Genomic DNA, 25,804 nt, shown 5'->3' on the forward strand with positions numbered 1-25,804 from the left:
ATTACATGTGCCTTCTTGTTTACCTGATTCTGCCTGCCTGCCTCCGATCCGACCTGCCTCCGATCCGACCTGCTTTCGTCCCACGCTACGATCTTCTCTTCCGTCCTGGTAAACTCGACCTGCCTCCGTCCCATGCTACGATTGATCACGTCTCCCGCTAACCCTTACGCTTCCCCAAATAAAGAATTGTACGAACGCTCTGGGGTCTCCTGCTCTGTTCTGGTCTTCCCTGACAAATTCGTCAAATAAATAAATCAAATAAGTCTGAAAAATGTCAAAAGAGCGCAAAGAAATAGTGATTGCCAGCGGGTGCTCCGTGGATTGTTACTGGGTACAGGTAGTGAGGCCAAGTAAGGCTGCAGGTCCAACCCACTGCTACGGCGAGGCTAACAACTCTCTTAAGCCTGCCGAGCCTCTATCTCAGCAACGCCGGGATATGACCAAGGTAGATAGATAGATAGTCTCCTGCTAGTAACAGTAATGCTTTTTTTTTTTTTAGAAAACACTTAAGTCGTCGAACAGACATAAATTCCATCACATCATGTGTTTTACAGTGCACAGCAGCTGCCGGTCTTTGTGTGCGAGCAGGAGAACTGCAGACACAATGAGTTTAGCATGAAAGGTTAAGGGCTGTGCTCGTTTAAGAGACTGAACTGTAACCTGAAGCCAAGGGTAATGAAAGAGAGAGAGAGAGAGAGAGAAAGAGAGAGAGAGAGAGAGAGATTTACAAGGAGGGGGCAGAAAGTATTGAAAGAGTTTTCGATGGTGATGTCAGCTGAAATCAGAAAGTAAACAGAGTTCCAGACTGCAGCATGCTGTCTGTGGAACCTGGACTGGAGCAGGGACAAAATGATGGGGGGTTCCATGCCAGTAGGAGGGCACGCCAGTTCCTTCTCATTTACTTCCTCATCGTTATCTTCATACCTCAGGGGAGTTCCTGGCCCAACAGTAAGAGAGCAAATTTACTTTGTCTTTTTCAGGGTTGGGTAGGGTTACTTTAACTTGATTACTTTCAGTTACTTTTGGATGACTCCAATACTAAATCTGCTATAGGTTCTGGTCTTCCACGTGAGTCGGTTTCTTCATTTAACAGGTTTTTTTGTCACGAACCAGGACATGAAACAGGAATGGAGAACCCAATCGCGTAACGTACTCACAGTTTATTAGGGAGGGGAGGAATGCACGCACAGGGTTGGGTAGGGTTACTTTAACTTGATTACTTACAGTTACTTTTGGATGACTCCAATACCAAATATGCTAATAAAAGACAAAAGAAACTAAATATGAATCAAATGATGACTCACAACACGTGGTTAGCTTTCTCTCCTGGCTTTGATCTCTTTGATCTCCGGCAAAACGAACATCAAATGGTACGGAAACAAAATGAAAATCAATCCAAACAGCTCGCCAACATCATTTTTGCCGTTCCATGTGTTCCGTTACTCCCCAAGCCTGCACAAAATTTTGTAATTTTATTCATATTTAGTTTCTTTTCTCTTTTTTTTTGTATATTTGGTATGCGAGTAATCCAAAAGTAATTGAAAGTAATCCAGTTAAAGTAACCCTACCCAACCCTGCTATTAAGGACATGGAGTCATTGTGCTATAACAGGATGTGTGTATCGTTGCCAGGGTTGGGTAGGGTTACTTTAACTGGATTACTTTCAATGACTTTTGGATTACTCCAATACCAAATATGCTAATAAAAGACAAAAGAAACTAAATATGAATCAAATGATGACTCACAACACGTGGTAAGCTTTCTCTCCTGGCTTTGATCTCTTTGATCTCCGGCAGAACGAACATCAAATGCGACAGAAACCAAATGGAAATCAATCCAAACAGCTTGCCAACATCATTTTTGCCGTTCCATGTGTTCCGTTACTCCCCAAGCCTGCACAAAATTGAGTCATTTTATTCATATTTAGTTTATTTTGTCTTTAATTAGCATATTTGGTATTAGAGTCATCCAAAAGTAATTGAAAGTAATCAAGTTCAAGTAACCCTACCCAACCCTGTGCGTGCATTCCTCCCCTCCCTAATAAACTGTGAGTACGCGATTGGGTTCTCCATTCCTGTTTCCTGTCCTGTTTCGTGACAAAAAAACCTGTTAAATGAAGAAACCGACTAACGTGGAAGACCAGAACCTATAGCAGATTTAGTATTGGAGTAACTGAAAGTAATCAAGTTAAAGTAATCCTACCCAACCCTGGTCTTTTTTTATCCTTCGTTCTCTAAAATATTGTTATCCCATCAAATATTTTTTAGACTTTCTAAAACACAAAAGCTTTTGAAAAATAAAGTCTTAAGGGAATTTGATCTTATTTATTCTATATTTATTGTTTCCTGGAAAGATGAGATATACAACTATATAGGATCTGGCTTATTGAGTAAAATGTTGTTTGAGATTGTTGATCTGGTCTTACATAACGACAATAAAAAAGTGCTGTTGCAGCGCATTCTTCAAGATAGTTTGTTTTCCTCAAGCACTGCGCTCTTTTTTTTGTGTCAACCATTTCTCCTTAAATGTCAAAGAGCTCTCTTGAGGAGAAAAAGAACTCTTTATTTGCCCTTGATGAGTTACGCAGGATGCGACGAGCAGGGTTTGAATCGATCGGGCTGACTCCCGGGATGCCTGCGCCAAAATCTCCGCTTTGCAAATCTTCGAGGAGTCAAAACACGACAAAGTCATGTCGGCCGGTGAACTTGTCTGTGGTGACTGGCGGTGATTAGAAGGGTTCGGTGTTGTCAGTTGCAAGACTCAGGAGCAATGTTCCCTGGAATTTTCCTTACGGGTCTGAGCGTTCACACAAAGTCGGGGAGCAAGGCTTGAAACAACAGTGAGCAACAGCAATCCCAAGTGTGGCAACTAAGTCATTAGCAAACATGTCCCAAACTTGACATCAAGTTAAATTTTGCTGAGTTTCCAGCAATGCAAAAACATTTGTCATTTTTGAATGAATTGACTCATGTACTATTGCAAAGCTTGTACGGCCTACAAACGTCATTTGTTTTTCACAAGATTTCCATTTCTTTTTTTTTCCTGGTATCTTTTGTCACATAATACTCACATTTTTGAGGGCTTATTTACTCGGTTGCAAGGAACTGTTTTCAATCACATTTTTTAGTGGAAGTACAATGTTGGCAACAAGATTTGCTTGGTATAATTGGAAATTATTTGAATGCTACACAAACTTTTTCTTCTTTTTCCCTGTTTTTTTTTCCTTTTTTTTAAATTAATTTTGAAAAAGTTCTCATTGTGTTTATTTTTTCCTAGCTGTTACTTTTTTTCTTTTTGTTCTTTATTTACTTTTTTCATTTGTTTCTTTCTTTTCTTTTTTTCTGGCTTTTTTTTCTAAATTTTTCCTTCTTTTTTTCTCTTCCTTTTGTTTCTTTTTTTCACAGCTTTTCACTACTTTTTCATTTTGCTATTTTCTTCTTTTTTGTTCTATTTCCCCCCCTTCCTTTAAGTCATTTTGTGCACAACTTTACATAATATTTGGTCGTGTAGGGATTAAAGAAGCAAAAACAACCTGAAGAGCCGTTTAGGAAAGAGCCAGTTCTTTTTAGTGAGCCGAGCCGAAGAAGCCGGTTCTTGAAAAACTCTACTGACTTTACTCAACTTCGTTCTACTTCGACCTTGATTTCCATATACCGCAAAGCCCGTTTTTGATCTGTTTTGTCCCTGATAGTTGGACGACTTTTATTTTGCTAAATAAAAGTTTTGATCGTCAACGCAATTGAGTTCTCTCTTCCTGCCTCCTGCCTCCGTTCTGGTCCGGTCCTCTCGTGACAATAAACAGTGATTTGCCATTCCGTTCAACAAAAAAGTAAGCATCCTGAAATGCTCTGTGTTCATCTTCATATTTCTGTTTCGCTTTGCATTTTGCCATTTTGACCATGAGGGAACAGTTTGCACGCTCATGAAATGTTGACTTAATTTCCCGGCATTAGACGTAACTTACGCAGATGATTGGCAGTCAGTTATGTGTCCGGAGCAGCATATATACCAGAGCCGTGTCCCCCTAGTGGGAGGTGGCTAGAGTCTTTTCTGACTCTTTCTGGGATATCGATACAGAGGAGGGGATTCCCAGCCCCCTCGCCCAACCCAACTGATGTGTTGGGAGTCATTAGGTGAGCATACCCCCCAATTGCAACCCTTAATGCCGAGCCCCAAGCAGGGAGGCAACGGGTACCAATGTTTAAGTCTTAGGTATGACTCGGCCGAGGCTTGAACCTGCGACCTCCCAGTCTCAGGCCGGGCGCCCTACCGCTAGGCCAACGAGCTGGTTCGGAGCAGCATAAAAACAATAAATCTGCCAAATTAATTTGTTATTAACTCTGATTTATTCAATTATCTTAAGAGGGGGGAAAACTAAACATGAAACGAGGCAAAGAGCCACAGTATATCAAAAATAGGACGAGGCAAAGAGCCGCATTCTTATTGGCCAAGAGCCGCATACGGCTCTAGAGCCGTGTGTTTGCCACCCCTGCTTTCGTATAACTGCTGCAAACAAGAAACATGCACAATCTTTATGAATATCTTTCCTGTTGTGTCCTGACAAAGTGATATAGATAGATAGATAGATAGATAGATATTGTGTGTAAAACAAAAGAGTACATTTGATTAAAATGGTCTGCATTTAACCATTCATTCATTTTTTTAATCACTTATCCAAGCAGATTTAAATTGAAATGAAAGGAAATAATTTGCATTTCTATAGCGCTTTTCAAGTCAAGACTTCCCAAAGCGCTTTACAGTGTGCTTCACATTTCCCAATCGCGGCCGTGCAGCCATGTAAGGCGCTCACCTGGTTATTGGGGGTAATAGGGGTTCAGTGTCTTACCCAAGGACACTTCCACATGTAACACGGACGAGCAGGGATTCGAACTGCGATCTCTTGATCCCCAGACGAGCGCTCTACCTCCTGAGCCACTGCCGCCTTTTAAACTGACATCACATTCGGTGTGTTTTTCACATAGAGGAAGTTCATAAAATCTTTCTGCAGGATGAGCTCTGGGATAAGCCTGTGCTCATATCTGCACTGCCCACAATGCTCCCGAGGGAGTTTTCTTGTTCCATGATAGCTGAATCGCACTGACCTCAAAATACCAGACAGCTGCTGTGGAGACTATGCAAAGAGAACTGGACACTTAAACATACTCACATTTGAAATTTTCCGAAGAAACGTCATGGTTAAAGTAACTACCGTATTTTCCGCACTATAGGGCGCACCGGGTTATAGGGCGCACCCCCAAAAAATAGTTTTTGGTCCTATATCCCCCATACATAAGGCGCGCCGGATTATAAGGCGCTACAATGGGAACGTCGACAAAACAGTCAGATGATTCAGTCCAACTGATTACCCCCTTAACATTCCCAAAGCTTGCAAAGAAGCAAATACGTGTCGTAGACACGTGCGGATGCGGTGTCCGTACGATGTCACTCAAATGCATTGTTCCAAATATCATTCGGAAGGTTAAAGTCTTGGGATTCAAGAAATGCCAACCATTCCTTAGTTTCTATTTTCTTTTTCGCCCGCAACTTTACTGTGCATATGACAATAAACACTTGGAATTGAGTTTAATTCACTTAACTCATCACAGCAACATCAAGATCGTTCTAAAACAAGATACCGGGAACGTTCAATAATGATACGCAATCATGGTCTTCTTACAACCGTGAGTGTAGTAAATCCAGGAGAGTCAAATATTTACAAATACAGACTAATGAAACATGTTTCTTTATGGCGTAGTTTAGCAAGCTTGCTATTCAGTCATCTTTTTCAGCCAATTGCAGGGTTTGTTTTGGCCATCTAGCCAATCCGAGGCTCCGAATAACTTCAGCCAATAGTAATCGATTTAACTGATGATTGACACATCTTTTTCGGCCAAGTGCAGGGTTTGTTTCGGTCCTCTAGCCTATCCGAGGCTCCGAATAACTAGCCAATAGCGATCGATTCAAATGATGATTGACACATTGGTTAGCCAATGAAACGCCGGTATATAAATCCCAGCATACACCGCGGACTACTCCACGTTCGGGGGGAAATCGAGTCGGCGGCTGTTGCGTAAGTTGCGAGACCTTGCGATTTAATATTGAGCCATATATAAGGCGCACTGTATTATAAGGCGCATGGTCAGCTTTTGAAAAAAATGAAGACTTTTAGGTGCGCCTTATAGTGCGGAAAATACGGTAATATTTTGATTTGAGCTAAGGGTTTAATTGGGTATTCAAGATGCGGGGGTGCTGGAGCCCATCCCAGCCATCTCCGAGCAGTGGGCAGGGAACACCCTGAACCGGTTGCCAGCCAGTCGCAGGGCACACAGGGACAGACATTTCGTTCGCTCATTCACACCTAGGGACAATTTGGACCGGCCAATTGACATGCATGTTTTTGGAATGTGTGAGGAAGGAGGAAACCCACGCAAGCACGGGGAGAACATGCAAACCCCGCACATGAAGGTCGGTAGCTGGATTTGAACCCGTTACCTCAGAACTGTGCCGCACACGCGCTAACCACCGCGCCACCGTGCTGCGATGTATGTATACATTTTGTAATTTTGATTACTTGGAGGATCTGCAAAACTTTCAGTTTTCTATTTTTGTCCTCCTTCATAGTCCAAAGGGTAAATAAATCATGCGTGTGCGTTGCCACTCCCATTTATTTATTAATACTTTTTTTTGTATTCAGATTTTTTGAATCAGACTCACATCAATATGGAAATGAGCTTTCCTGACATTTTCCTGTGGCTGCGGACTTTTTTCTGGTTCATAGAGAATGACGTAAGACATTGAAACTACATGGAAAAGCAAATACATTCGCTTTGTGGGGGGATGTGGTCGTTCTGAAACCCAACAGCCAAAAGAAAGAAATACATACAGTGGAACCTCGGTTCTCGACCATAATCCGTTCCAGAACCCTGTTCGAAAACCGATTTGTTCGATCACCGAAATCATTTTTCCCATTAAAAATAATGTAAATCGTTTTAATCCGTTCCAACGCCCTGAATGTTTACCTTGAATGTTTAACGTAAACATAAAGCTAACCCAGGCTAATCGTACGTTCGCGTTATCGTAATCTTCCGTACGAAAGATTACGCTAACATGAACGTGTTCAAATTTAAAAATCTGTTATTTTTAAGTCATTTAGCACCCGGGTCTCCACAACAAGCGGTGAGCGGTTCATTGGAAAGGGAGCTCCGTTCCAACACCCTCAATGTTGGGCTCCGTTCCAACACCCTGAATGTTTACCATGAATGTTTAACGTAAACATGAAGCTAACCCAGGCTAATCGTATGTTCGCGTTATCTTTATCTTCCGTACGAAAGATTACGCTAACATGAACGTGTAAAAAAAAAAAAAAATAATAATTATGAATAGGATTTCTTACTTTTGTGGTGGTCAGCAGAAGGCGCAGGTGGACGGTGGGGTATTCCCTAACAAGATCAGACACTCGCACGCCTCCTTCATATTTTGCTATTATTTCTTTCTTAAATGCAATAGTTGTACGCACTACTTTTCTTTTTTCACCTGTAGCAATTTTGCTGCTTGCACTGAAGCAAGAATTTCTGGAAATTTTTGGTCGGACTCCGATTTATTCGACCTGAGAGGCGTTCGAAAACCGAGGTTCCACTGTACTTGACGAAAGCTGCTTGTTTGTATTCGTCAGTGTGTTATGACTACATTTTGATTCATGCACAATGACATAATAACTTGAACCACAAATAAGGGAACTTTCCCTTTGCATTGTGGGAAGCCTGCAATAAATAAATGTTATACATTCATGGGATGATTTCTATTCAAAACAGATTATTTATAAATGATCATACATTGAAAAGAAAGAAAGTGGAACGTTTTTTGTTCCTCAAACATAGTATAAGAATCTTGTAGGTTAAATACAAACATATTCAAAAGTACAATGTTTTTACACTAGGCACAGAATGTGTATTGTTCCTCCCCACCATTATGCAGATATGTTGTATACCTGTCAAGCTGTACGTTTTTGCCGTACAAAGTACGTTTATTATTCATTTTAAGACGTGTACGACGTACGAGAAAATCTGTACGGAAAAACGCAAATTTGTCGATTATGGGTACCATCCGGTGTACACCGACGATCACGAAACGGCAAATCAATCAAGTCAAACCAGTTCGCCGCGGTAGCCTCTATCTCGGTAACGATTTTTGTTGCAAACGAAGAGAGCGGTTTGATGTAGTGAAAGGAAGTCCGTCCCTTTTTAGAGAATCGGCTTTTTCGGCTCAACTCATTAAAGAGAGCCGGCTCTCAAACGGCTCTCTTGCTTTGATGCATTATATAGCGAATTATTATGTTGTATAAGGAAGTTAAGAAAAAAAAGGAAGTATAAAATGACAAAAGGAAAAAAGACAGACATCTATCTACCTTGGTCATATCCCTCAAGAGGGGTGACCGATAGCAAGACAAACACATACAATAGCAAAGAAAATAAAAGGGGAAAAATGGCAAAAAACACCCACAAAAATTGTTTGGACCATGGCCAACCCAAATGCCCCAACACCCAAACAAGTTAGGCAACTCGGCACCCAAATCGGTCATGCTTTCGTCCCTCCAGATGAAACGGGACACCAGAAAGCGGCCATTTCACTCTGGTCAGGGTGACACAACACACTCTTTTGTTCAACAACAGGGCCCGACAGCTTTCACTGGTTTACCCCTGCCGCATCATACGGGTGCCCAGCCCATCCTTAAGAATGCGTCCACAATCCCACTATCCTTTCACAACACCTCTCCACTCCTTTCTATCACCAAACAACAGCTCTAGCTTCCATTATATTTAGACCTCTTTCCTGCAGTGCACTCATAACACCATCCATCCACGTCAATCGCGGCCTTCCTCTTGGTCTCCTTCCATTGACTTCAGCTCTGTAGATCCTCTTCAATATTCTCTCCTCATCCATCCTCTCCATGTGTCCGAACCAACCGAGTACTCTCTGTCAGTTCCACGACTACTCCAGTTCTGTCTCTCACAATTTCATTCCTCAATCTATCCAATCTAGTCACTCCCGACATACTCCTCAAACACTTCATCTCAAAAACATTGAATTTCCTTCTTAAATCTGCGTTCAGGCTCCAAGTCTCTGCACCATACAACACAGTCGGCACAATCACGCTCTCATACAGTCCCCTCTTAACATCCATACTCATACTCTTGTTGCTCATCATTCTTCTCAGAGCAGCCAAAATCTTGCTTCCTTGATTTCCTCTGTGCAATACCTCGCATTCCATTCCACAACTACAGCCACATTACAACCCAAGTACCTAAATCTTTCAACTTCTTCCAGCACCCGTCCATGCAACCTGATTTCTAACGCCATACCCACTCCATCACGTGAACACTTCATCACCTTACTCTTCCCAACATTCAAACACAACTTACGCCTATCACATACTCTCAGGGTTGGGTAGGGTTACTTTAACTGGATTACTTTCAATTACTTTTGGATTACTTCAATACCAAATATGCTAATAAAAGACAAAATAATCTAAATATGAATAAAATAACTAAATTTTGTGCAGGCTTGGGGAGTAACGGGATACATGGAACGGCAAAAAGGATGTTGGCAAGCTGTTTGGATTTATTTTCATTTTGTTTCTGTCGCATTTTATGTTCGTTTTGCCGGAGATGAAAGAGATCAAAGCCAGGAGAGAAAGCTTACCACGTGTTGTGAGTCATCGTTTTATTCATATTTAGTTTATTTTGTCTTTTATTAGCATATTTGGTATTGGAGTAATCCAAAAGTCATTGAAAGTAATCCAGTTAAAGTAACCCTACCCAACCTTGCACTGTCTATGCTACTTGATTCATCCTGAAGGCAACACAACCAGGACGTAGATGTTTTTTTATATACTTTAATACAACTCAAGTAAATAAAATTAAAGCACTTCATTAAATCAACATAAAATGTACGATATCCAAAATACTCACACCCAAAAATAAATAAGTGAAATAAATAAACCTGACTGTTTGGAATTAAAAAAACTGTGTACAAAAATTAAACAACCCGGAGGTAAACGTGTCCTAGCAACAGCCCCACATTGACACCAACACTATGCTACAGGTTTGGTTTCTTTTTTCTTTTTTATAATAATTATTAGTCTTCTAAACTCCGTTACCAACCTTTTCAATGTTCTCAATGACAATAAAGACAATTCAAAATCCGTGAAGCAGTAATCCAGCGATAACCGAAGCGCAACGTAGGGAGGGATCTCCGTACCTTTAATGTGAAACAGCGTTACCTTGAGTGATGGCAACTGAGGGTCAGATCTCTGGAGGCACAGGACTCGCTAATGACATTAACAGACCGGTTGTGAGGGTTTTTCTTGTTCACGTCTGATAATTCGTGTTTTCGACTCCCATGGTCCGGTGTCCTTTACATTGTAGGAAGGAAGCAAATGAGTCTCTCGAGGAGAGAGATTTTCTTCACACTCCTGCTCTCCATCCCATATGGAAGTCATCACACATTTGAATGTGTTTCTGACCCTGAACTTAGCTGATGGCTAAAGTCAAGTCAAGTCATTTTTATTTGTACACCCCTTAATCACAAAGAGTCTCAAAGACTATTATTACACCATCCCCTGATCTGGAACCAACATGAGAGCTAGGAAAAACTCAAACATGAGGAAAATGGAGATATCTTTAGAAGGGACCGTACATGTGGTAATCCCCCTTCCAGGATTACCAGACAGCAAAGGATGTTGCAATCACAAATAATACACAGATATTGTCCACAGAAAGTATAGGTTATTCATATGCTATAGCGTAGAAGTGAGTCTTAAGCTTAGATTGAAACATTTCCACTGAGGTTGCAGATCAAATCTCAGGGGGAAGAGCATTCCACTGCACCGGTGCCCGGATGGAGAACGCTCTCGAACCAGGGGAACACTTCTTGGCTCTTGGGATCACCAGAAGACCGGCACTCTCAGATCGTAGGCTTCGGACCGGGACATAGCGGGAAATCAGATCTGAAAGATAAGAGGGCGCAAGTCCATGTATGATTTTGTATAATACTAAGAGAACCTTGAAATCACATCTAAGGCTAACTGGGAGCCAATGCAGGTTAGCCAAAATCGGTGTTATGTGATCGTACTTTTTTTGTCCTAGTTAAAAGCCTCGCTGCGGCATTTTGTACCAGCTGAAGAGACTTGATTCTAGACTGCGGGAGACCAGAGAGTAGTGCATTACAGTCATCGAGACGGGAGGTAACAAACGCATGAATTATAATTTCCGCATCCGACCGAGATCATGAAGAATAGTGTAAATGGTGACATTCGTCAGTAACTCATGTGGTGATGCTTTCTAATACACAATTCACAATTGATGTGATTCGGGTTGCATTACTATTAAAACATCGGACGTCTCAAGTGCTCTTGGTAGCATCTGTTTTCCTGTGGTTAGCGAAAGCAGACTAGTGTTACTGGGACATATCTCACTTGTTCCATTTTTAAGGGTCACACGGCAGATTTGAATCATTTTCCGATCCTTTTCAGAAAGAGAGTCTAAATGCGTTTTTTAAAAGATTAAGGAAAAAAAAAATCAGTTTGGTGACAAGCTATTGTGTCACGTCCAATGTTCCCTCTAAGCAGCTAATCGCGCACTGCCCGCACATTCTCAGCGCACAAGAAAATCTATCCAGCGCAATGTTCCCTCTAAGCTGCGTGTGTGCGCAATTGCGCACTACTAAGAGCTTTTCCGCGCACAAGAAAAGCTAGCCAGCTCACAAAAATCAGGGCTCGAAATTGCTAATTAAGAAGCCAATTAAGTTAAAGTTAAAATGCATGACGGTAAAAATACAAGGGTTCCCCTGACGTTGTCTTCTAAATGCGGTATTTTGAAGTCAAGGTCGAAGTAGAACGAAGTCGAGTAAAGTCAGTAGAGTTTTACGAGAACCGGCTTCTTTGGCTCGGCTCACTAAAAAGAACCGTCTCTTTCGGGTCCTAAACGGCTCTTCAGGTTGTTTTTGCTTCTTTCATCCCTATATGACCAAATATTATGTAAAATTGTGCACAAAATGACTTAAAGCAGGGGTGTCAAACTCATTTTAACTCGGGGGCCACACGATAGAACAAACACTCTGTTGGGGGCCGGACTAAGAGAGAGAGAGAGAGAGAGAGAGAGAGAGAGAGAGAGAGAGTGAGAGAGAGCGAGAGAGAGAGAGAGATAGCTAGAGAGATAGCTAGAGAGAGAGAGAGAGGGGGGCGGCGAGAGAGACAGATAAAAAGAGACAGAGAGAGAGAGAGAAATACGAGAAAGAGAGAGAAAGAGTTAGCGTTAGCTAAGAGAGAGAGAGAGAGAGAGAGAGAGAGAGAGAGAGAGAGAGAGAGAGACGAGAAAGAGAGAGACGAGAGAGAGAGAGAGAGACAGAGAAAGAGAAAGAGAGAGAGGAGAGGAGACGAGAGAGACCGAGAAAGAGAAAGAGAGAGAGGAGACGTGACAGAGAAAGAGAGAGAGAGATAGAGGGGACGAGAAAGAGAGAGAGAGAGATAGCAATAGCTAAAGAGAGAAAGAGATAGCAATAGCTAGAGAGAGAGAGAGAGAGAGAGAGAGACGAGAAAGAGAGAGACGAGAGAGAGAGAGACAGACAGAGAAAGAGAAAGAGAGAGAGGAGAGGAGACGAGAGAGACAGAGAAAGAGAAAGAGAGAGAGGAGACGTGACAGAGAGAGAGAGAGAGAGAGATAGAGGGGACGAGAAAGAGAGAGAGAGAGATAGCAATATCTAGAGAGAGAGAGAGAGATAGCAATAGCTAGAGAGAGAGAGAGAGAGAGAGAGAGAGAGAGAGAGAGAGAGAGAGAGAGAGAGAGAGAGAGAGAAAGAGAAAAATACAAGTACAGTGTCTTTGTGAGAGGCTTTGGCAACATCAAGTTGACATATTTCAACCTGCAGCTTGTTTTTCTCTTGCGCTTCTCTGAGTGTTGTCTCGCGGGCCGGATTCAGTCCCTTAGCGGGCCTGATCCGGCCCGCGGGCCGCCTCTTTGACACCTGTGACTTAAAGGATGGGGGGAATAGAGAAAAGAAGAAAACAATTACCAAAATGAAAAAGTAGTGAAAAGCTGAGAAAAAAAGAAACAAAAGGAAGTGAAAAAAGAAGGAAAAAAATCTGAAAAAAGCCAGAAAAAAAGGCAAGAAAGAAACAAAGGAAAAAAAAGTAAGGAGAGAACACAAAAAAAGTAACAGCTAGGAAAAAATAAACACAATGAGATTTTTTTAAAGGAATTAAAAAAAAAAAAGAAAAAAACTGAGAAAAAGAAGAAAAAGTTTGTGTTGCATTCAAATAATTTCCAATGATACCAAGTCAATCTCTTTGCCAACATTGTACTTCCACTAAGAAGTGTGATTAAATACAGTTCTGTATCGTGCAACCGAGTCAAAAAAAAACCCAAAATGTTAGTATTAAGCGACAAACGATACCAGGAAAGAAAAGAAATGGAAATCTAGTGAAAGAATTGTGGTAAAAACAAATGACATTTGTAGGCCTTACAACCTTTGCAATAGTACATGAGTCATTTCATTCAAAAGTGAAAAATATTTTTGGATTGCCGGAAACTCAGAAAAAGGAACTTGATGTCAAGTTTTGGACACACTTCAAGCGTTGCTCACAGACTTTGTGTGAACGCTCAGACCCCTGGAAAATGACAGGGAACATTGGTCACGTCTTGTCAAAAACAAGCAAAGCTTCCGAGCTTGAAGCGCAGATTCGACCAAACCCACCTTGTCAAATAAAATAAATGAGCAACATAAAAAGTAATAAAATCTCAAGCAGTTTTATGATTCATAAAATTGACAGTTCCAAAAACCTGCCGTGAAATTTACCTTCTGGAAATACACTGCCCCATTTCTGGTTGATTAATATCCAATTATTGTGTCTTCGCTTTTGGAAGAACAGCGAAATATTTTGCAGTTTGGAATATTCATTTTAAGGGATGCTAAAAAAATTATACATTACTGTACAGCTAATATTTGATACAGCACTTTGAGTGGCAAGCCATTGTCTCAAAAGTCGATTGGATTTAGTCCGTAAACAGGGTTGGGTAGGGTTACTTTAACTGGATTACTTTCAATGACTTTTGGATGACTCCAATACCAAATATCCTAATAAAAGACAAAAGAAACTAAATATGAATCAAATGATGACTCACAACACGTGGTAAGCTTTCTCTCCTGGCTTTGATCTCTTTGATCTCCAGCAAAACGAACATAAAATTGCGACAGAAACAAAATGAAAATAAATCCAAACAGCTTGCCAACATCATTTTTGCCGTTCCATGTGTTCCGTTACTCCCAAGCCTGCACAAAATTGAGTCATTGTATTCACATTTACCGTATTTTCCGCACTATAAGGCGCACCGGGTTATAGGGCGCACCCCGAAAAAATAGTTTTTGGTCCTATATTTGACATACATAAGACGCACCTGATTATAAGGCGCTACAATGGGAACATCGACAAAACAGTCAGATAGTCAAACTTCTTACCCCCTTAACATTCCGAAAGCTTGCAAAGACGCAAATACGTGTCCCAGACATGTACGGAAACAGTGTCTGTACGATGTCACTCAAATGCATCGTTCCATCATTCGGAAGGTTAAAGTCTTGGGATTCAAGAAATGCCAACCGTTCCTTAGTTTCTATTTTCGCTCGCAACTTTACTGTGCATATGACAATAAACACTTGGAATTGGGTTTAATTTAAAAATAAACACTCCATTCCATCCATTATCTGCACCGCTTATCACAGAAACATCGAGTCCAGTCTGAAACAAGATACAGGGAAAATATATAGCCGGAGTAGCTCACCGAAGTCGTTGTGTTCAATAATAATGTGCAGCCATGGTCCTCTTATATCCGTGAGTTTAGTAAATCCAGGATAATAAAATATTTACATATAGAGAATAGTAAAAAATGCTTTCTGTATGCCGTCAACCACGTGCTATACACATTCATCTTTTTCGGCCAATTGCAGGCTTTGTTTTGCCGCTTCAGCCTATGCCAGCCTGTAAATGATAAAAAGGATCCGCCCCTTGACCTTCGAATAACTTTAGCCAATAGTGATCGATTCAAATGATGATTGACACATTGGTTAGCCAATGAAACGCCGATAAATAAATCCCAGCATACACCGCGGACTACTTGGCGCTCGGGGGAAAATCGAGTCGGCGGCTGCAAGTTAGTTGGAAGACTTTGCGACTTTATATTGATTCATAAATAAGGCGCACTGTATTATAAGGCGCATGGTCAGCTTTTGAAAAAAAATAAAGGCTTTTGGGGGCGCCTTATAGTGCGGAAAATACGGTAGTTTCTTTTGTCTTTTATTAGCATATTTGGTATTGGAGTCATCCGAAAGTAATTGAAAGTAATCCAGTTAAAGTAACCCTACCCAACCCTGTCTGTAAAACACATATTAAAGAGAAAATTATATTACCATATGCTGTGGTCCGCTAAAAAATGTTTGTCAAACTGCAAATTGCCCCTGGGCCATAGTTTGGACTTTCCAACTTCAAAGCTTTAACTTAGTATTTAATTCATCACTTTGCCGTCTGTTTCTGTTTCTGATAAAAAACTCAATGGAAATGTTCACTTCCAGCTTTTGTTTTACCCATTAATGAAGAGAAATTACAATTGCTGTGAGAATCATTCTATTTTGTAAGCATAACATTTTAAGCAAACATATAACACACATAGATATAGTTGAATAACTTATGTACATTATTCCAACAACCTGTCAACCTGTACGTTTTTGCCGTACAAGGTACGTTTATTATGCATTTTAAGACGTGTACGACGTACAAGAAAATCTGTACGGAAAAACGCAAAATTGTCAATGATGGCCTCAACACCGACTATCACAAAATGCCAAATCAATCAAGTCAAACGAGTTCGCCGCGGTAGCCTCTATCTCGGTATCGTTTTTTTCCGTTGCAAAAGAAGCGAGCAGTTTGATCCTACTGTGCGCGTCCGTCTGCCAGAGGATTTCCCATCATGCATAATTCCGTGGTAGTTGTGTAGTGAAAGGAAGTCCGTCTCTTTTTAGAGAACCGGCTTTTTCAGCTCAACTCGTTAAAAAGAGCCGGCTCTTATTCGGCTCACTTACTTTGATGCATTATATTTTGAATTATAATGTTGTATAAAGAAGTTACAAAAGAAAGGAAGTATAAAAGGAGAAAATAAAAAAAAAGACAGGTTTGTGGTTATCCCTTGAATCAGTATATTACCAACATTAATTTAATTCAGAAAATGAATTCATCATTTGAATGAGAAAATGTATTATTACTTGATTCTATTTGCATGTATTTTTTCCTTCTACAGTGAACGTCCAAGCGACTTCATTTTTGAACTTTTTTTCTAATAAACCTCATTCATGTCGAGCAACTCAGTATCTCACAACAAAATATTAATTAACAATATATGTGATATCTCGAAGCAGCACGGCGGCGCAGTGGTTAGCGCTTGTGCGGCACAGTTCATGTCATGGGAACCTGTCGTGGGTTCAAATCCAGCCCCAGACTTCCTGTGCGGAGTTTGTATGTTCTCCCCGTGCTTGCGTGGGTTTCCTCCGGGCACTCCGGTTTCCTCCCACATTCCAAAGACATGTATTTCAGGTGGATTGGCCGGTCCAAATTGTCCCTAGGTGTGAATGAGCGAGCGAGTTGTCTGTCCCTGTGTGCCCTGTGATTGGCTGGCAACCAGTTTGGGGTGTCCCCCTACCCTAATGAGGATAAGCGGTATGGCTAATGAGATGAGATGAGATGATATCACGAAACGCATGTACAATATAACATGCTAAACTACATAAATAAACACATTTTAAAAAAAACATATGGTGCAAGATTATTTTGTACATTGTAGGTGAAAATACAACATTTTGTCAGGGTATGGAGCCCTGGAGCTCGACAGCTATGATACAATAAGCCAAGTGTAGATTATATTTCTGCCAAGAGAGCTAACTGTAGTCATTGTGCTTGCTATAGTTCCTCATGCCATGAGGCTCTTTAACTCTACCCGGCAGAGTAAAAGCCCACATTAAACCACACCCCCTACATTGCATATTAGCGAATTTTATTGCAATATGTATTTTGTGTAGCACTATTTAGTTATTCTATATAACACGCTACAGTGGGTATTTGCACGTCACACTGGGTATTTGTATATTCTATTCTTTTTGCTTTATTATTGTATTGTTCTCAGCTCAGGGATGCTGCTGGAAATGTGAATTTCCCAAAGCGGATGAATAAAGTATCTATCTATCTATCTATCTATCTATCTATCTATCTATCTATCTATCTATCTATCTATCTATCTATCTATCTATCTATCTATCTATCTATCTATCTATCTATCTATCTATCTATCTATCTATCTATCTATCTATCTATCATCCATCTATCTATCTATCTATCTATCTATCTATCTATCTATCTATCTATCTATCTATCTATCTATCTATCTATCTATCTATCTATCTATCTATCTATCTATCTATCTATCTATCTATCTATCTATCTATCTATCTATCTATCTATCTATCTATCTATCTATCTATCTATCTAAAGACAATACTCTGCATTTTAAGAGAAACACGCAGTGCTAAAAAAACGTTTTCATGTAAATGTTGGCAAAGTTTGTAATACAGCAGATTGTGGGATGTTTGATTTACTACACAGCATGCGAACGGTCAGACACGCTCGCCCCAAAGAGGAACTTAAAGGCCACATGTCTGTGGAAATTCCCAGAGTGCCAATAGGCAGCTGCTAGCATAAACAAAACACTCGTAAATATGGAAGCCCCCGTGGATATTCAAGCCAAGCCTGTTCATGCAAAAAGCTTATTTGACATATTCTTTAAAGCAAAGTTTCTAAACTGGTGGATCAGGACCCAATAGTTGGTCACGGAGCCATTTTCAGTGGGTCGCAGGCTTTTGTCTTGATATAATTATGCTAACAGGGGTAGGGTAGGGTTACTTTAACTTGATTACTTTCAATGACTTTTGGATGACTCCAATACCAAATATGCTAATAAAAGACAAAATAAACTAAATATGAATAAAACGATGACTCAAAACACGTGGTAAGCTTTCTCTCCTGGCGTTGATCTCTTGCAAAACGAACATCCAATGCGACAGAAACAAAATGAAAATAAATCCAAACAGCTTGCCAACATCATTTTTGCCGTTCCATGTATTCGGTTACTCCCCAAGACTGCACAAAATTGAGCCATTTTATTCATATTGAGTTTCTTTTGTCTTTAATTAGCATATTTGGTATTGGAGTAATCAAAAAGTAATTGAAAGTAATCAAGTTAAGGTAACCCTACCCAACCCTGTATGCTAATAAGAAATAAAAACAATGATTCAATTATGGTAGATTACGACATTGATCTTTTCTGTTCAGTCAATCCGCGCCGTCGCATTTGTGTTTGAAAGGGACCACATTTCATTTTATTGAGGCAGTGTTCTCGTTTGCCCGCGTCCCTGCATCCTAGACGCATCATTTGCTGGGGGGCATAGTGTCAAATCAGCGTGCGTCCCCGGGACGCTACTTTTTTGACACAAAATTGTCATTATTACACGATGACATTTTTTTTCAACAAAGTTTTACCGCTCTCCAAACTTTGTGTCAGACAGATGCACCATTGTTGTTTTGGTCTCGCGGTTCGAGTTTTCGTCCGCACGCCAATCTTGGCAAACGAGATCTCGTTGCTTCGAGATTACGTCATTGTTGTGGTGGTTGTCGTCGAGGGAAGGTGATGGTTAAGTATGCCTCCGAAAAAACAGTATTAGGTGAAAATCAACCAAAAATTGGTCATTTCTTCAGTGTCGGTAATAAGTCGAAACATAATGCAGAAAGTGATAACAGCGGCAAAACGAAAAAAAAAAAAAAACGGCGAAAAAGGATGTTCTCACAAGCAAAAGTTTTCGACTGCACCCTAGAGAGAACTAACAGAGTGAATCAGTTACAGATTTGACCCGCAGGCCAAGGTTCTTTCCTGAAGATCGCGTTAATCAGTCACATTTTAAATAACAAGTTGTTGTGCAAGAACTGGTTTCAACTGGAACATTTGACCTTCAAATGCACCCCTTCCGTTTAGCAGTTGAAGCCACATTGTAACTAGGGCGTTCCTTTTCTAAATAAAAGGCAAGCAGAGGGAATACTGCTTTGAAGTGAATTGGAGGATCGTAACTGAAGCAGTTTTCCGTTCACTTCCCTTGCAAGTAAAATCATACACAATTGTCTGTGTCTTTTTGTATGCAGGTTTTTGTTACAAGTGTTGGGTTGAACCTGACAATTTTCATTTTCATTCTACACTAACAAATATAAATAAAAACAAAAGATGCGGGGATGAGCATGACGTTACTCTCCAGCACTGCCCCCATCTCCTATTCCTCCTACTTCATGTGTTCCACCCTGAACAGCTTTACTAAAATTAAGATCAAAGCAGATAGTCACAGTGGAAATGAAACATAAGGTCTCTTTGAACTCGAATGTGCATTGTAGACACATATTAAACCCGAAAAATATTAAACTTTCAACTTTTTTAAGGACATCTTAAATGACGCACTTCACTTTTGAACCACATTTTACAGTAATTTTGAACAAAATTCATCAAACATTTTTATGGAGCACGGCGGAGCAGTGGGTAGTGTGTGTGCAGCACAGCTGTGAGGTCATGGGTTCAAATCCAGCTATCAACCTTCCTGTGCGGAGTTTGAATAGAATAGAACAGAATAGAATAGAATATACCTTTATGGTCATTGATACAAAATGGGTTGGACATATTGTGACAACGAAATTGGCCATGGCACTCCAGGTTCACATTTAACAGTGAGGATAAAAGAAAACAAAGAAGATAAAGGAACAAAGAAGATACGGTTATAATTTACACAAAATTTACAGAAGAAATGTGGGCATGTAGGATGTTACATACAGTTTGGGATCATATTAGTGCAATATTCGTATTAGTTTGCATGTTCCCCCCGTGCTTGCGTGGGTTTCTTCCGGGCACTACAGGTTTCCTCCCAAATTCCAAAAAAACAACAACAGGTTAATTGGCTGGTCCAAATTGTCCCTAGGTGTGAATGAGCGAGCGAATTGTCTGTCCCTGTGTGCCCTGCGATTGGCTGGCAACCAGTTCAGGGTTTCCCCTGCCCACTGCCCGAAGATGGCTGGGATGGGCTCCATCACCCCCGCGACCCTACTGAGGATAAGCGGTGCAGATAATGGATGGATGGATTTGAATGGAGTCCAAGAATTTTACTTTTTCTTCTTTTTAGGTTACAGGTATACGTACGACCACTGTCCCGGTCCGGAGTGGAACGTCATGTGCAGAGGATGTTGCGAGTATGACGTGATTCGCTGCAAATGCCCCCTGCAGGGGGCCTCAGTGGGCTACGCCGTCCCCTGCTGCCGCAACGCCATCAATGAGTGTGACCCTTGCATCATTCATCCAGGTACAGCTTTATGAGTGGCTGCCATAATTGAATATATTGGCCAAAAACAATGACTTGTTTTGCTTTGTACCCGTCTTTGGCATCAGGTTCGCTATCAGTCTTTTAAGGAAGTATTTTACAATTTAGGTAAGAATAGAATAGAATAGAATAGAATAGACCTTTATTGTCATTGTTACAACATGGGTTCAATATATTGTGATAACGAAATTGGACGTGGCACTCCAGTTCCACGTTTTACAGTGAGGATAAAGAAAACAAATAAGATAAAGGAACAAAGAAAATGTTTGTACTGTCCTTGTTGCCTGCCTTTGTTTTCCTCCGGAGGAGGGTGTATGAGGGGGTGAGGGACAGACAGAGATGGCTGGATCCAACTAGATGTTTGATCTTACTGTACATACGGTCCAGCGTTTTTTCCCCTGGTTGCTCAGTCCACGTATTGAATGAATTTAGGAAGTACAGTCCTTAAGCATGCCTGATTAAAGTCGCCGGCGACGATAAAAGCTCCGACGGGGTGTGCAAGCTGCTGTTTATTGATAGCAGCGGACAGGAGATTTAGTGCTATGCTAACATTAGCATCCCGTGGAACGTTAGCATCCCGTGGAACGTAAACAGCAAGCACAATGACCACAGTTAGCTCTCTCGGTAGATAGAAGGGTCTACTCTGCACGATACTGCTAGAAACTCTATATCGAGTGAGCAGTGTGTGTCAATGATTCGGCTGTTATTGCAGCGCATAGTCCCCCCCCTGTTTTTATTGAAGTCTCCATCTCGGTGAAGCGTGCGTCCTGCTAGTTGGACTGCGGCATCGGGGAAGCCAAGACTCCGTCATGATAAAAATACTGCAATTTCGGACAAAGCTGTTGGTGGCGATCCGCAGCTCAAATTCACTCATTTTGTGGACGATGGATCTGGCGTTGGTCAGGAACATGCTCGGAAGCGCTGGTCCGTGTGGTCGCCTTTTTAGCCTAGGCCCGACCGGCAGCTTTTTTCTTTTGCTCCGTCGTTGTCGGCAGGCAGATCACCCAGGGAGATCCCGGTGGTCTCTGTACATCCCTCGGGATGTTGTGGATGTTATTGTAGTTGTAAAAGGAGTCGAAGGGAAAATATGAGGGATGAAAGAACACTGAAAAACAAAAGACCAACTGAAGAGCCTGAAGCCGCTGCACTCGCGTGCGCCGCCATCTTGGACACTCTGTGTGACACTCTGGTTTCCTCACTCATTTCAAAAACATGCCAGGCTCTCTTTTTGTTAGCAGGCAACTATTGTTTTTTACATCAAGAAGGCCGAATATCTGGATGAAAATAAAAGAAAATTAAATCAAAAATACGTATTTGAAATAAACTTTAAAAAGATGACTTGCTAAAAATGATTCAAGTCACTGCTCGACAACCAATTAGTCACAAACCAGAAACGGACACAGGACCCAATAGCGCTCGTTTTCTCAGTTTTTATTACTATAAAAGGGAGAGCAGGGCTTGCTTCCACCATCCGATGGTTGACAGACAAGAGGAGCAGGAGATGCGGAAGTGGCACTTCCTGTCTAGCGAGGAGGGTCGAAGACAGGCGGGAACTACAAGTCGTTAGCCGGGACTGGAGAGCAAGGGCGGTGTCAAGTGCCGAAACAAGGTCGGCAACAGGAGGCAGGCAGGTAGCGGGGCAAAACAGATCGGATAACGGGCAGGCAGAACGGGGCAGAGTCAGGTCCGGAAACAGGTTGGCAACAAGGATCAGGCAGAGAAAAGCAGGGCAGGAACAGAGTCTAAGAGCTTGCCGAGCTGGGAGCAACAGTTCGCATAACGGTCTGACAGAGATCTCTTGGAAGTCGGGGGTTTAAAAAGAGTTCAACAACCAATCAGCTTTACGGGCTGTTGGCGCCAATTAAGCAGGAGGGTCGAAGACATGCGGGAATTACATATCGTTAGCCGGGACTGGAGAGGAAGGGCGGTGTCAAGTTCGGAAACGAGGTCAGCAACAGGAGCCGGGCTGGTAGCGGGGCAAAACAGATCGGATAACGGGCAGGCAGAACGGGGCAGAGCAGGTCCCGAAACAGGTTGGCAACGAGGATCGGGCAGAGAAAAGCAGGGCAGGAACAGAGTCGGATGAAAAGGCTTAATGAGCTGGTGGCAACAGTTGGCATAACGATCTGACAGGGATTTCTTGGAAGTCTGGGGTTTAAAAGGAGTTCAACAACCAATCAGCTGTCCGGGCTGTTGGCGCCAGGTGCTCTGAATCGGCAATCATGACACACTCGGCTGCAGACTCGTACCGAGCCGTGGACCGTTTGGTACCAGGCTGCAAAAAACAGGGATAATAGTTGCTGTACTCACAAAAGACTTTAAAGTTTGGTACAACTATCAGTAATGAAATTAGTCTGTGAGACGAGTACAAAACAGGAGCAAACAATACTGTTTGGGACAGAGGTGTACATATCTAAAGGCAAAAGTGAGGGAACACTCAATAATGGGTAGTGGCAGTGGTTGGAGGGATGGTCCTTTTTACATACTGACGGCGGTGCAGGGTGGTCCCTCCACTTATGCACCATGTGCCTCTCTCTTTGCTGCATTGAAGCAGATTAATGAGCGATGCTGCTTTAATTGGCCAGAAATCAACTCAGCTGTCTGTAGTTCCGTGGCGCATGAAAAGCAGAGTTTGCATACCTGTCAAGTTATACATTTTTCCTGTGTTTTATATGTTTTTGATCATTTCAAATTCTGCTTGCCATATAAAAAAATTTCGGACGTGGAAAAAAATACACGGAGGCCTTCGCGGTCAGCTCTGCAGGCCCTGAGGGATAGACTAAGTTATGATCAATGTTCCCTCTAAACTGCGCGCGTGTGTCCTAAATGCGGTATTTGGAAGTCGAGTCAAAGGAGAACGAAGTTGAGTAAAGTCAGTAGAGTTTTTCGAGAACCGGCTTCTTCGGCTCGGCTCACTAAAAGGAACCGGCTCTTTCGGGTCCTCAACGGCTCTTCAGGTTGTTTTTGCTTCTTTCATCCCTATATGACCAAATATTATGTAAAATTATGCACAAAATGACTTAAAGGAAGGGGGAATAGAACAAAAAAGAAAAAAATACCCAAATGAAAAAGTAGTGAAAAGATGAGAAAAAAAAAACAAAAGGAAGAGAAAAAAGAAGGACAAATTCAGAAAAAAAGCCAGAAAAAAAAAGCAAGAAAGAAACAAAGGAAAAAAGGTAAGTAGAGAACACAAAGAAAAAAGTAACAGCTAGAAAAAAATAAAGGAATTAAATTTTTTTTAAAAACAAACAGAGAAAAATAAGTTTACCGTATTTTCCGCACTGTAAGGCGCACCTAAAAGTCTTAATTTTTTTCAAAAGCTGACCATGCGCCTTATAACACAGTGCGCCTTATATATGGCTCAATATTAAATTCGCAAGGTCTCGCAACTTACTCAAGAGCCGCCGACTCGATTTTACCTCGAACGTGGAATAGTCCGCGGTGTATGCTGGGATTTATATACCGGCGTTTCATTGGCTAACCAATGTGTCAATCATCATTTGAATCGATCACTATTGGCTGAAGTTATTCGGAGGCTCGGATTGGCTAGATGGCCAAAACAAACCCTGCAATTGGCCGAGTTTAGCAATGGCGTAGCAAGTCCGCGGTGTATGCTGGGATTTATATACCGGCGTTTCATTGGCTAACCAATGTGTCAATCATCCGTTAAATCGATCGCTATTGGCTGAAGTTATTCGGAGCCTCGGATTGTCTAAAGGGCCAAAACAAACCCTGCAATTGGCCGAAAAAGATATGTCAATCATCCGTTAAATCGATCGCTATTGGCTGAAGTTATTCGGAGCCTCGGATTGGCTAGATGGCCAAAACAAACCCCTCAATCTGTTTAGCAATGGCGTAGCAAGCTTGCTAAAGTACGCCATAAAGAAACATGTTTCATTAGTCTGTATTTGTAAATATTTTACTCTCCTGGATTTACTACACTCACGGTTGTAAGAAGACCATGGTTGCGTATCATTATTGAACGTGAGAACTTTGATGTTGCTGTGATGAGTTGCGTGAATTAAACTCAATTCCAAGTGTTTATTGTCATATGCACAGTAAAGTTGCGAGCGAAAAAGAAAATGGAAACTAAGGAATGGTTGGCATTTCTTGAATCCCAAGACTTTAACCTTCCGAATGATGGAACGATGCATTTGAGTGACATCGTACGAACACCGCATCCGCACGTGTCTACGACACGTATTTGCTTCTTTGCAAGCTTTGGGAATGTTAAGGGGGTAATCAGTTGGACTGAATCATCTGAATGTTTTGTCGATGTTCCCATTGTAGCGCCTTATAATCCGGTGCGCCTTATCTACGGAAGATATAGGACCAAAAATTATTTTTTGGGGGTGCGCCCTATAACCCGGTGCGCCCTATAGTGCGGAAAATACGGTATATCAAGTCAATCTTGTTGCCAACATTGAACTTCCACTAAAAATGTGATTAAATACAGTTGTGTGTCGTGCAACCGACTCAAAAGCCCCCCAAAATGTTAGTATTATGCGACAAAAGATACCAGGGAAAAAAAAGAACTGAAAATCTTGTGAAAGAATTGTAAAAACAAATGACGTTTGGAGGCCGTACAACCTTTGCAATAATACATGAGTCAATTCATTCAAAAGTGTTTTTTTTTTTTTTTGCATCGCCGGAAACTCAGCAAAATGTAACGTGATGTCAAAATTTGGACATGTTTGATCATGACTTAGTTTCCACACTTGGGATTATGGTTGCTCACTGTTGTTTCAAGCGTTGCTCACCGACTTTGTGTGAACGCTCAGACCCCTGGAAAATTTCCATTTTTTTAAAATAGCCTGACAAATCTTTGTGATTTGTGTAGATTACTCGCCAAATGCCAGTGGCAATCCAGATTGATCTCATTCAGCATGTCACGTCAAGTCAAGTCATTTTTATTTGTATAGCCCTTAATCACAAAGAGTCTCAAAGCGCTACACAGACCACAGATGATTGCAAACCACAGACTATTATGACACTTGAAATTCGCTGTTTTGCTATGTGTTGCTATGTTGCTGTCAGGCCGCTTCATTCTTAAAGCTTTCAATCCTTCCTGCCACGCTCTTGGCACTGCACCAAGAGCCGTCTGCCTGGAGACAAAAAACGGAAAAGCTGAAAAACACTTTAAATACGTCATTATCTTATTTGTTTCTAGGACAACATCACATAACAACATAGCTCATGAACCATGCCAGTGTTAAATAGGAATTGAGGAATTAAGAATTACCGCATACTCTAAACCAATGTTCCCTCTAAACTTGCGCGCGTGCGCGGGAAAAAAAAAAAAAAAAAA

At 41.4% G+C, this 25,804-nt stretch overlaps 1 protein-coding gene across 1 annotated transcript in view; it reads left to right on the plus strand.

Moving 5' to 3' along the window:
- Positions 1-812: 812 nt before the first annotated feature.
- The window catches only part of pamr1b (peptidase domain containing associated with muscle regeneration 1b), a 62,084-nt gene continuing 37,092 nt past the window's right edge, over positions 813-25,804 (plus strand). The window contains 2 exon segments of the mRNA XM_088339158.1: positions 813-948; positions 20,302-20,478. Of these exon segments, the coding sequence (XP_088195284.1) occupies positions 813-948; positions 20,302-20,478 (313 nt within the window).

This window comes from Urocampus carinirostris, chromosome 7, assembly GCF_059441175.1.
Source record: "Urocampus carinirostris isolate Australia breed hairy pipefish chromosome 7, RoL_Ucar_1.0, whole genome shotgun sequence".
In the NCBI taxonomy this organism is placed as follows: Eukaryota; Metazoa; Chordata; class Actinopteri; order Syngnathiformes; family Syngnathidae; genus Urocampus; species Urocampus carinirostris.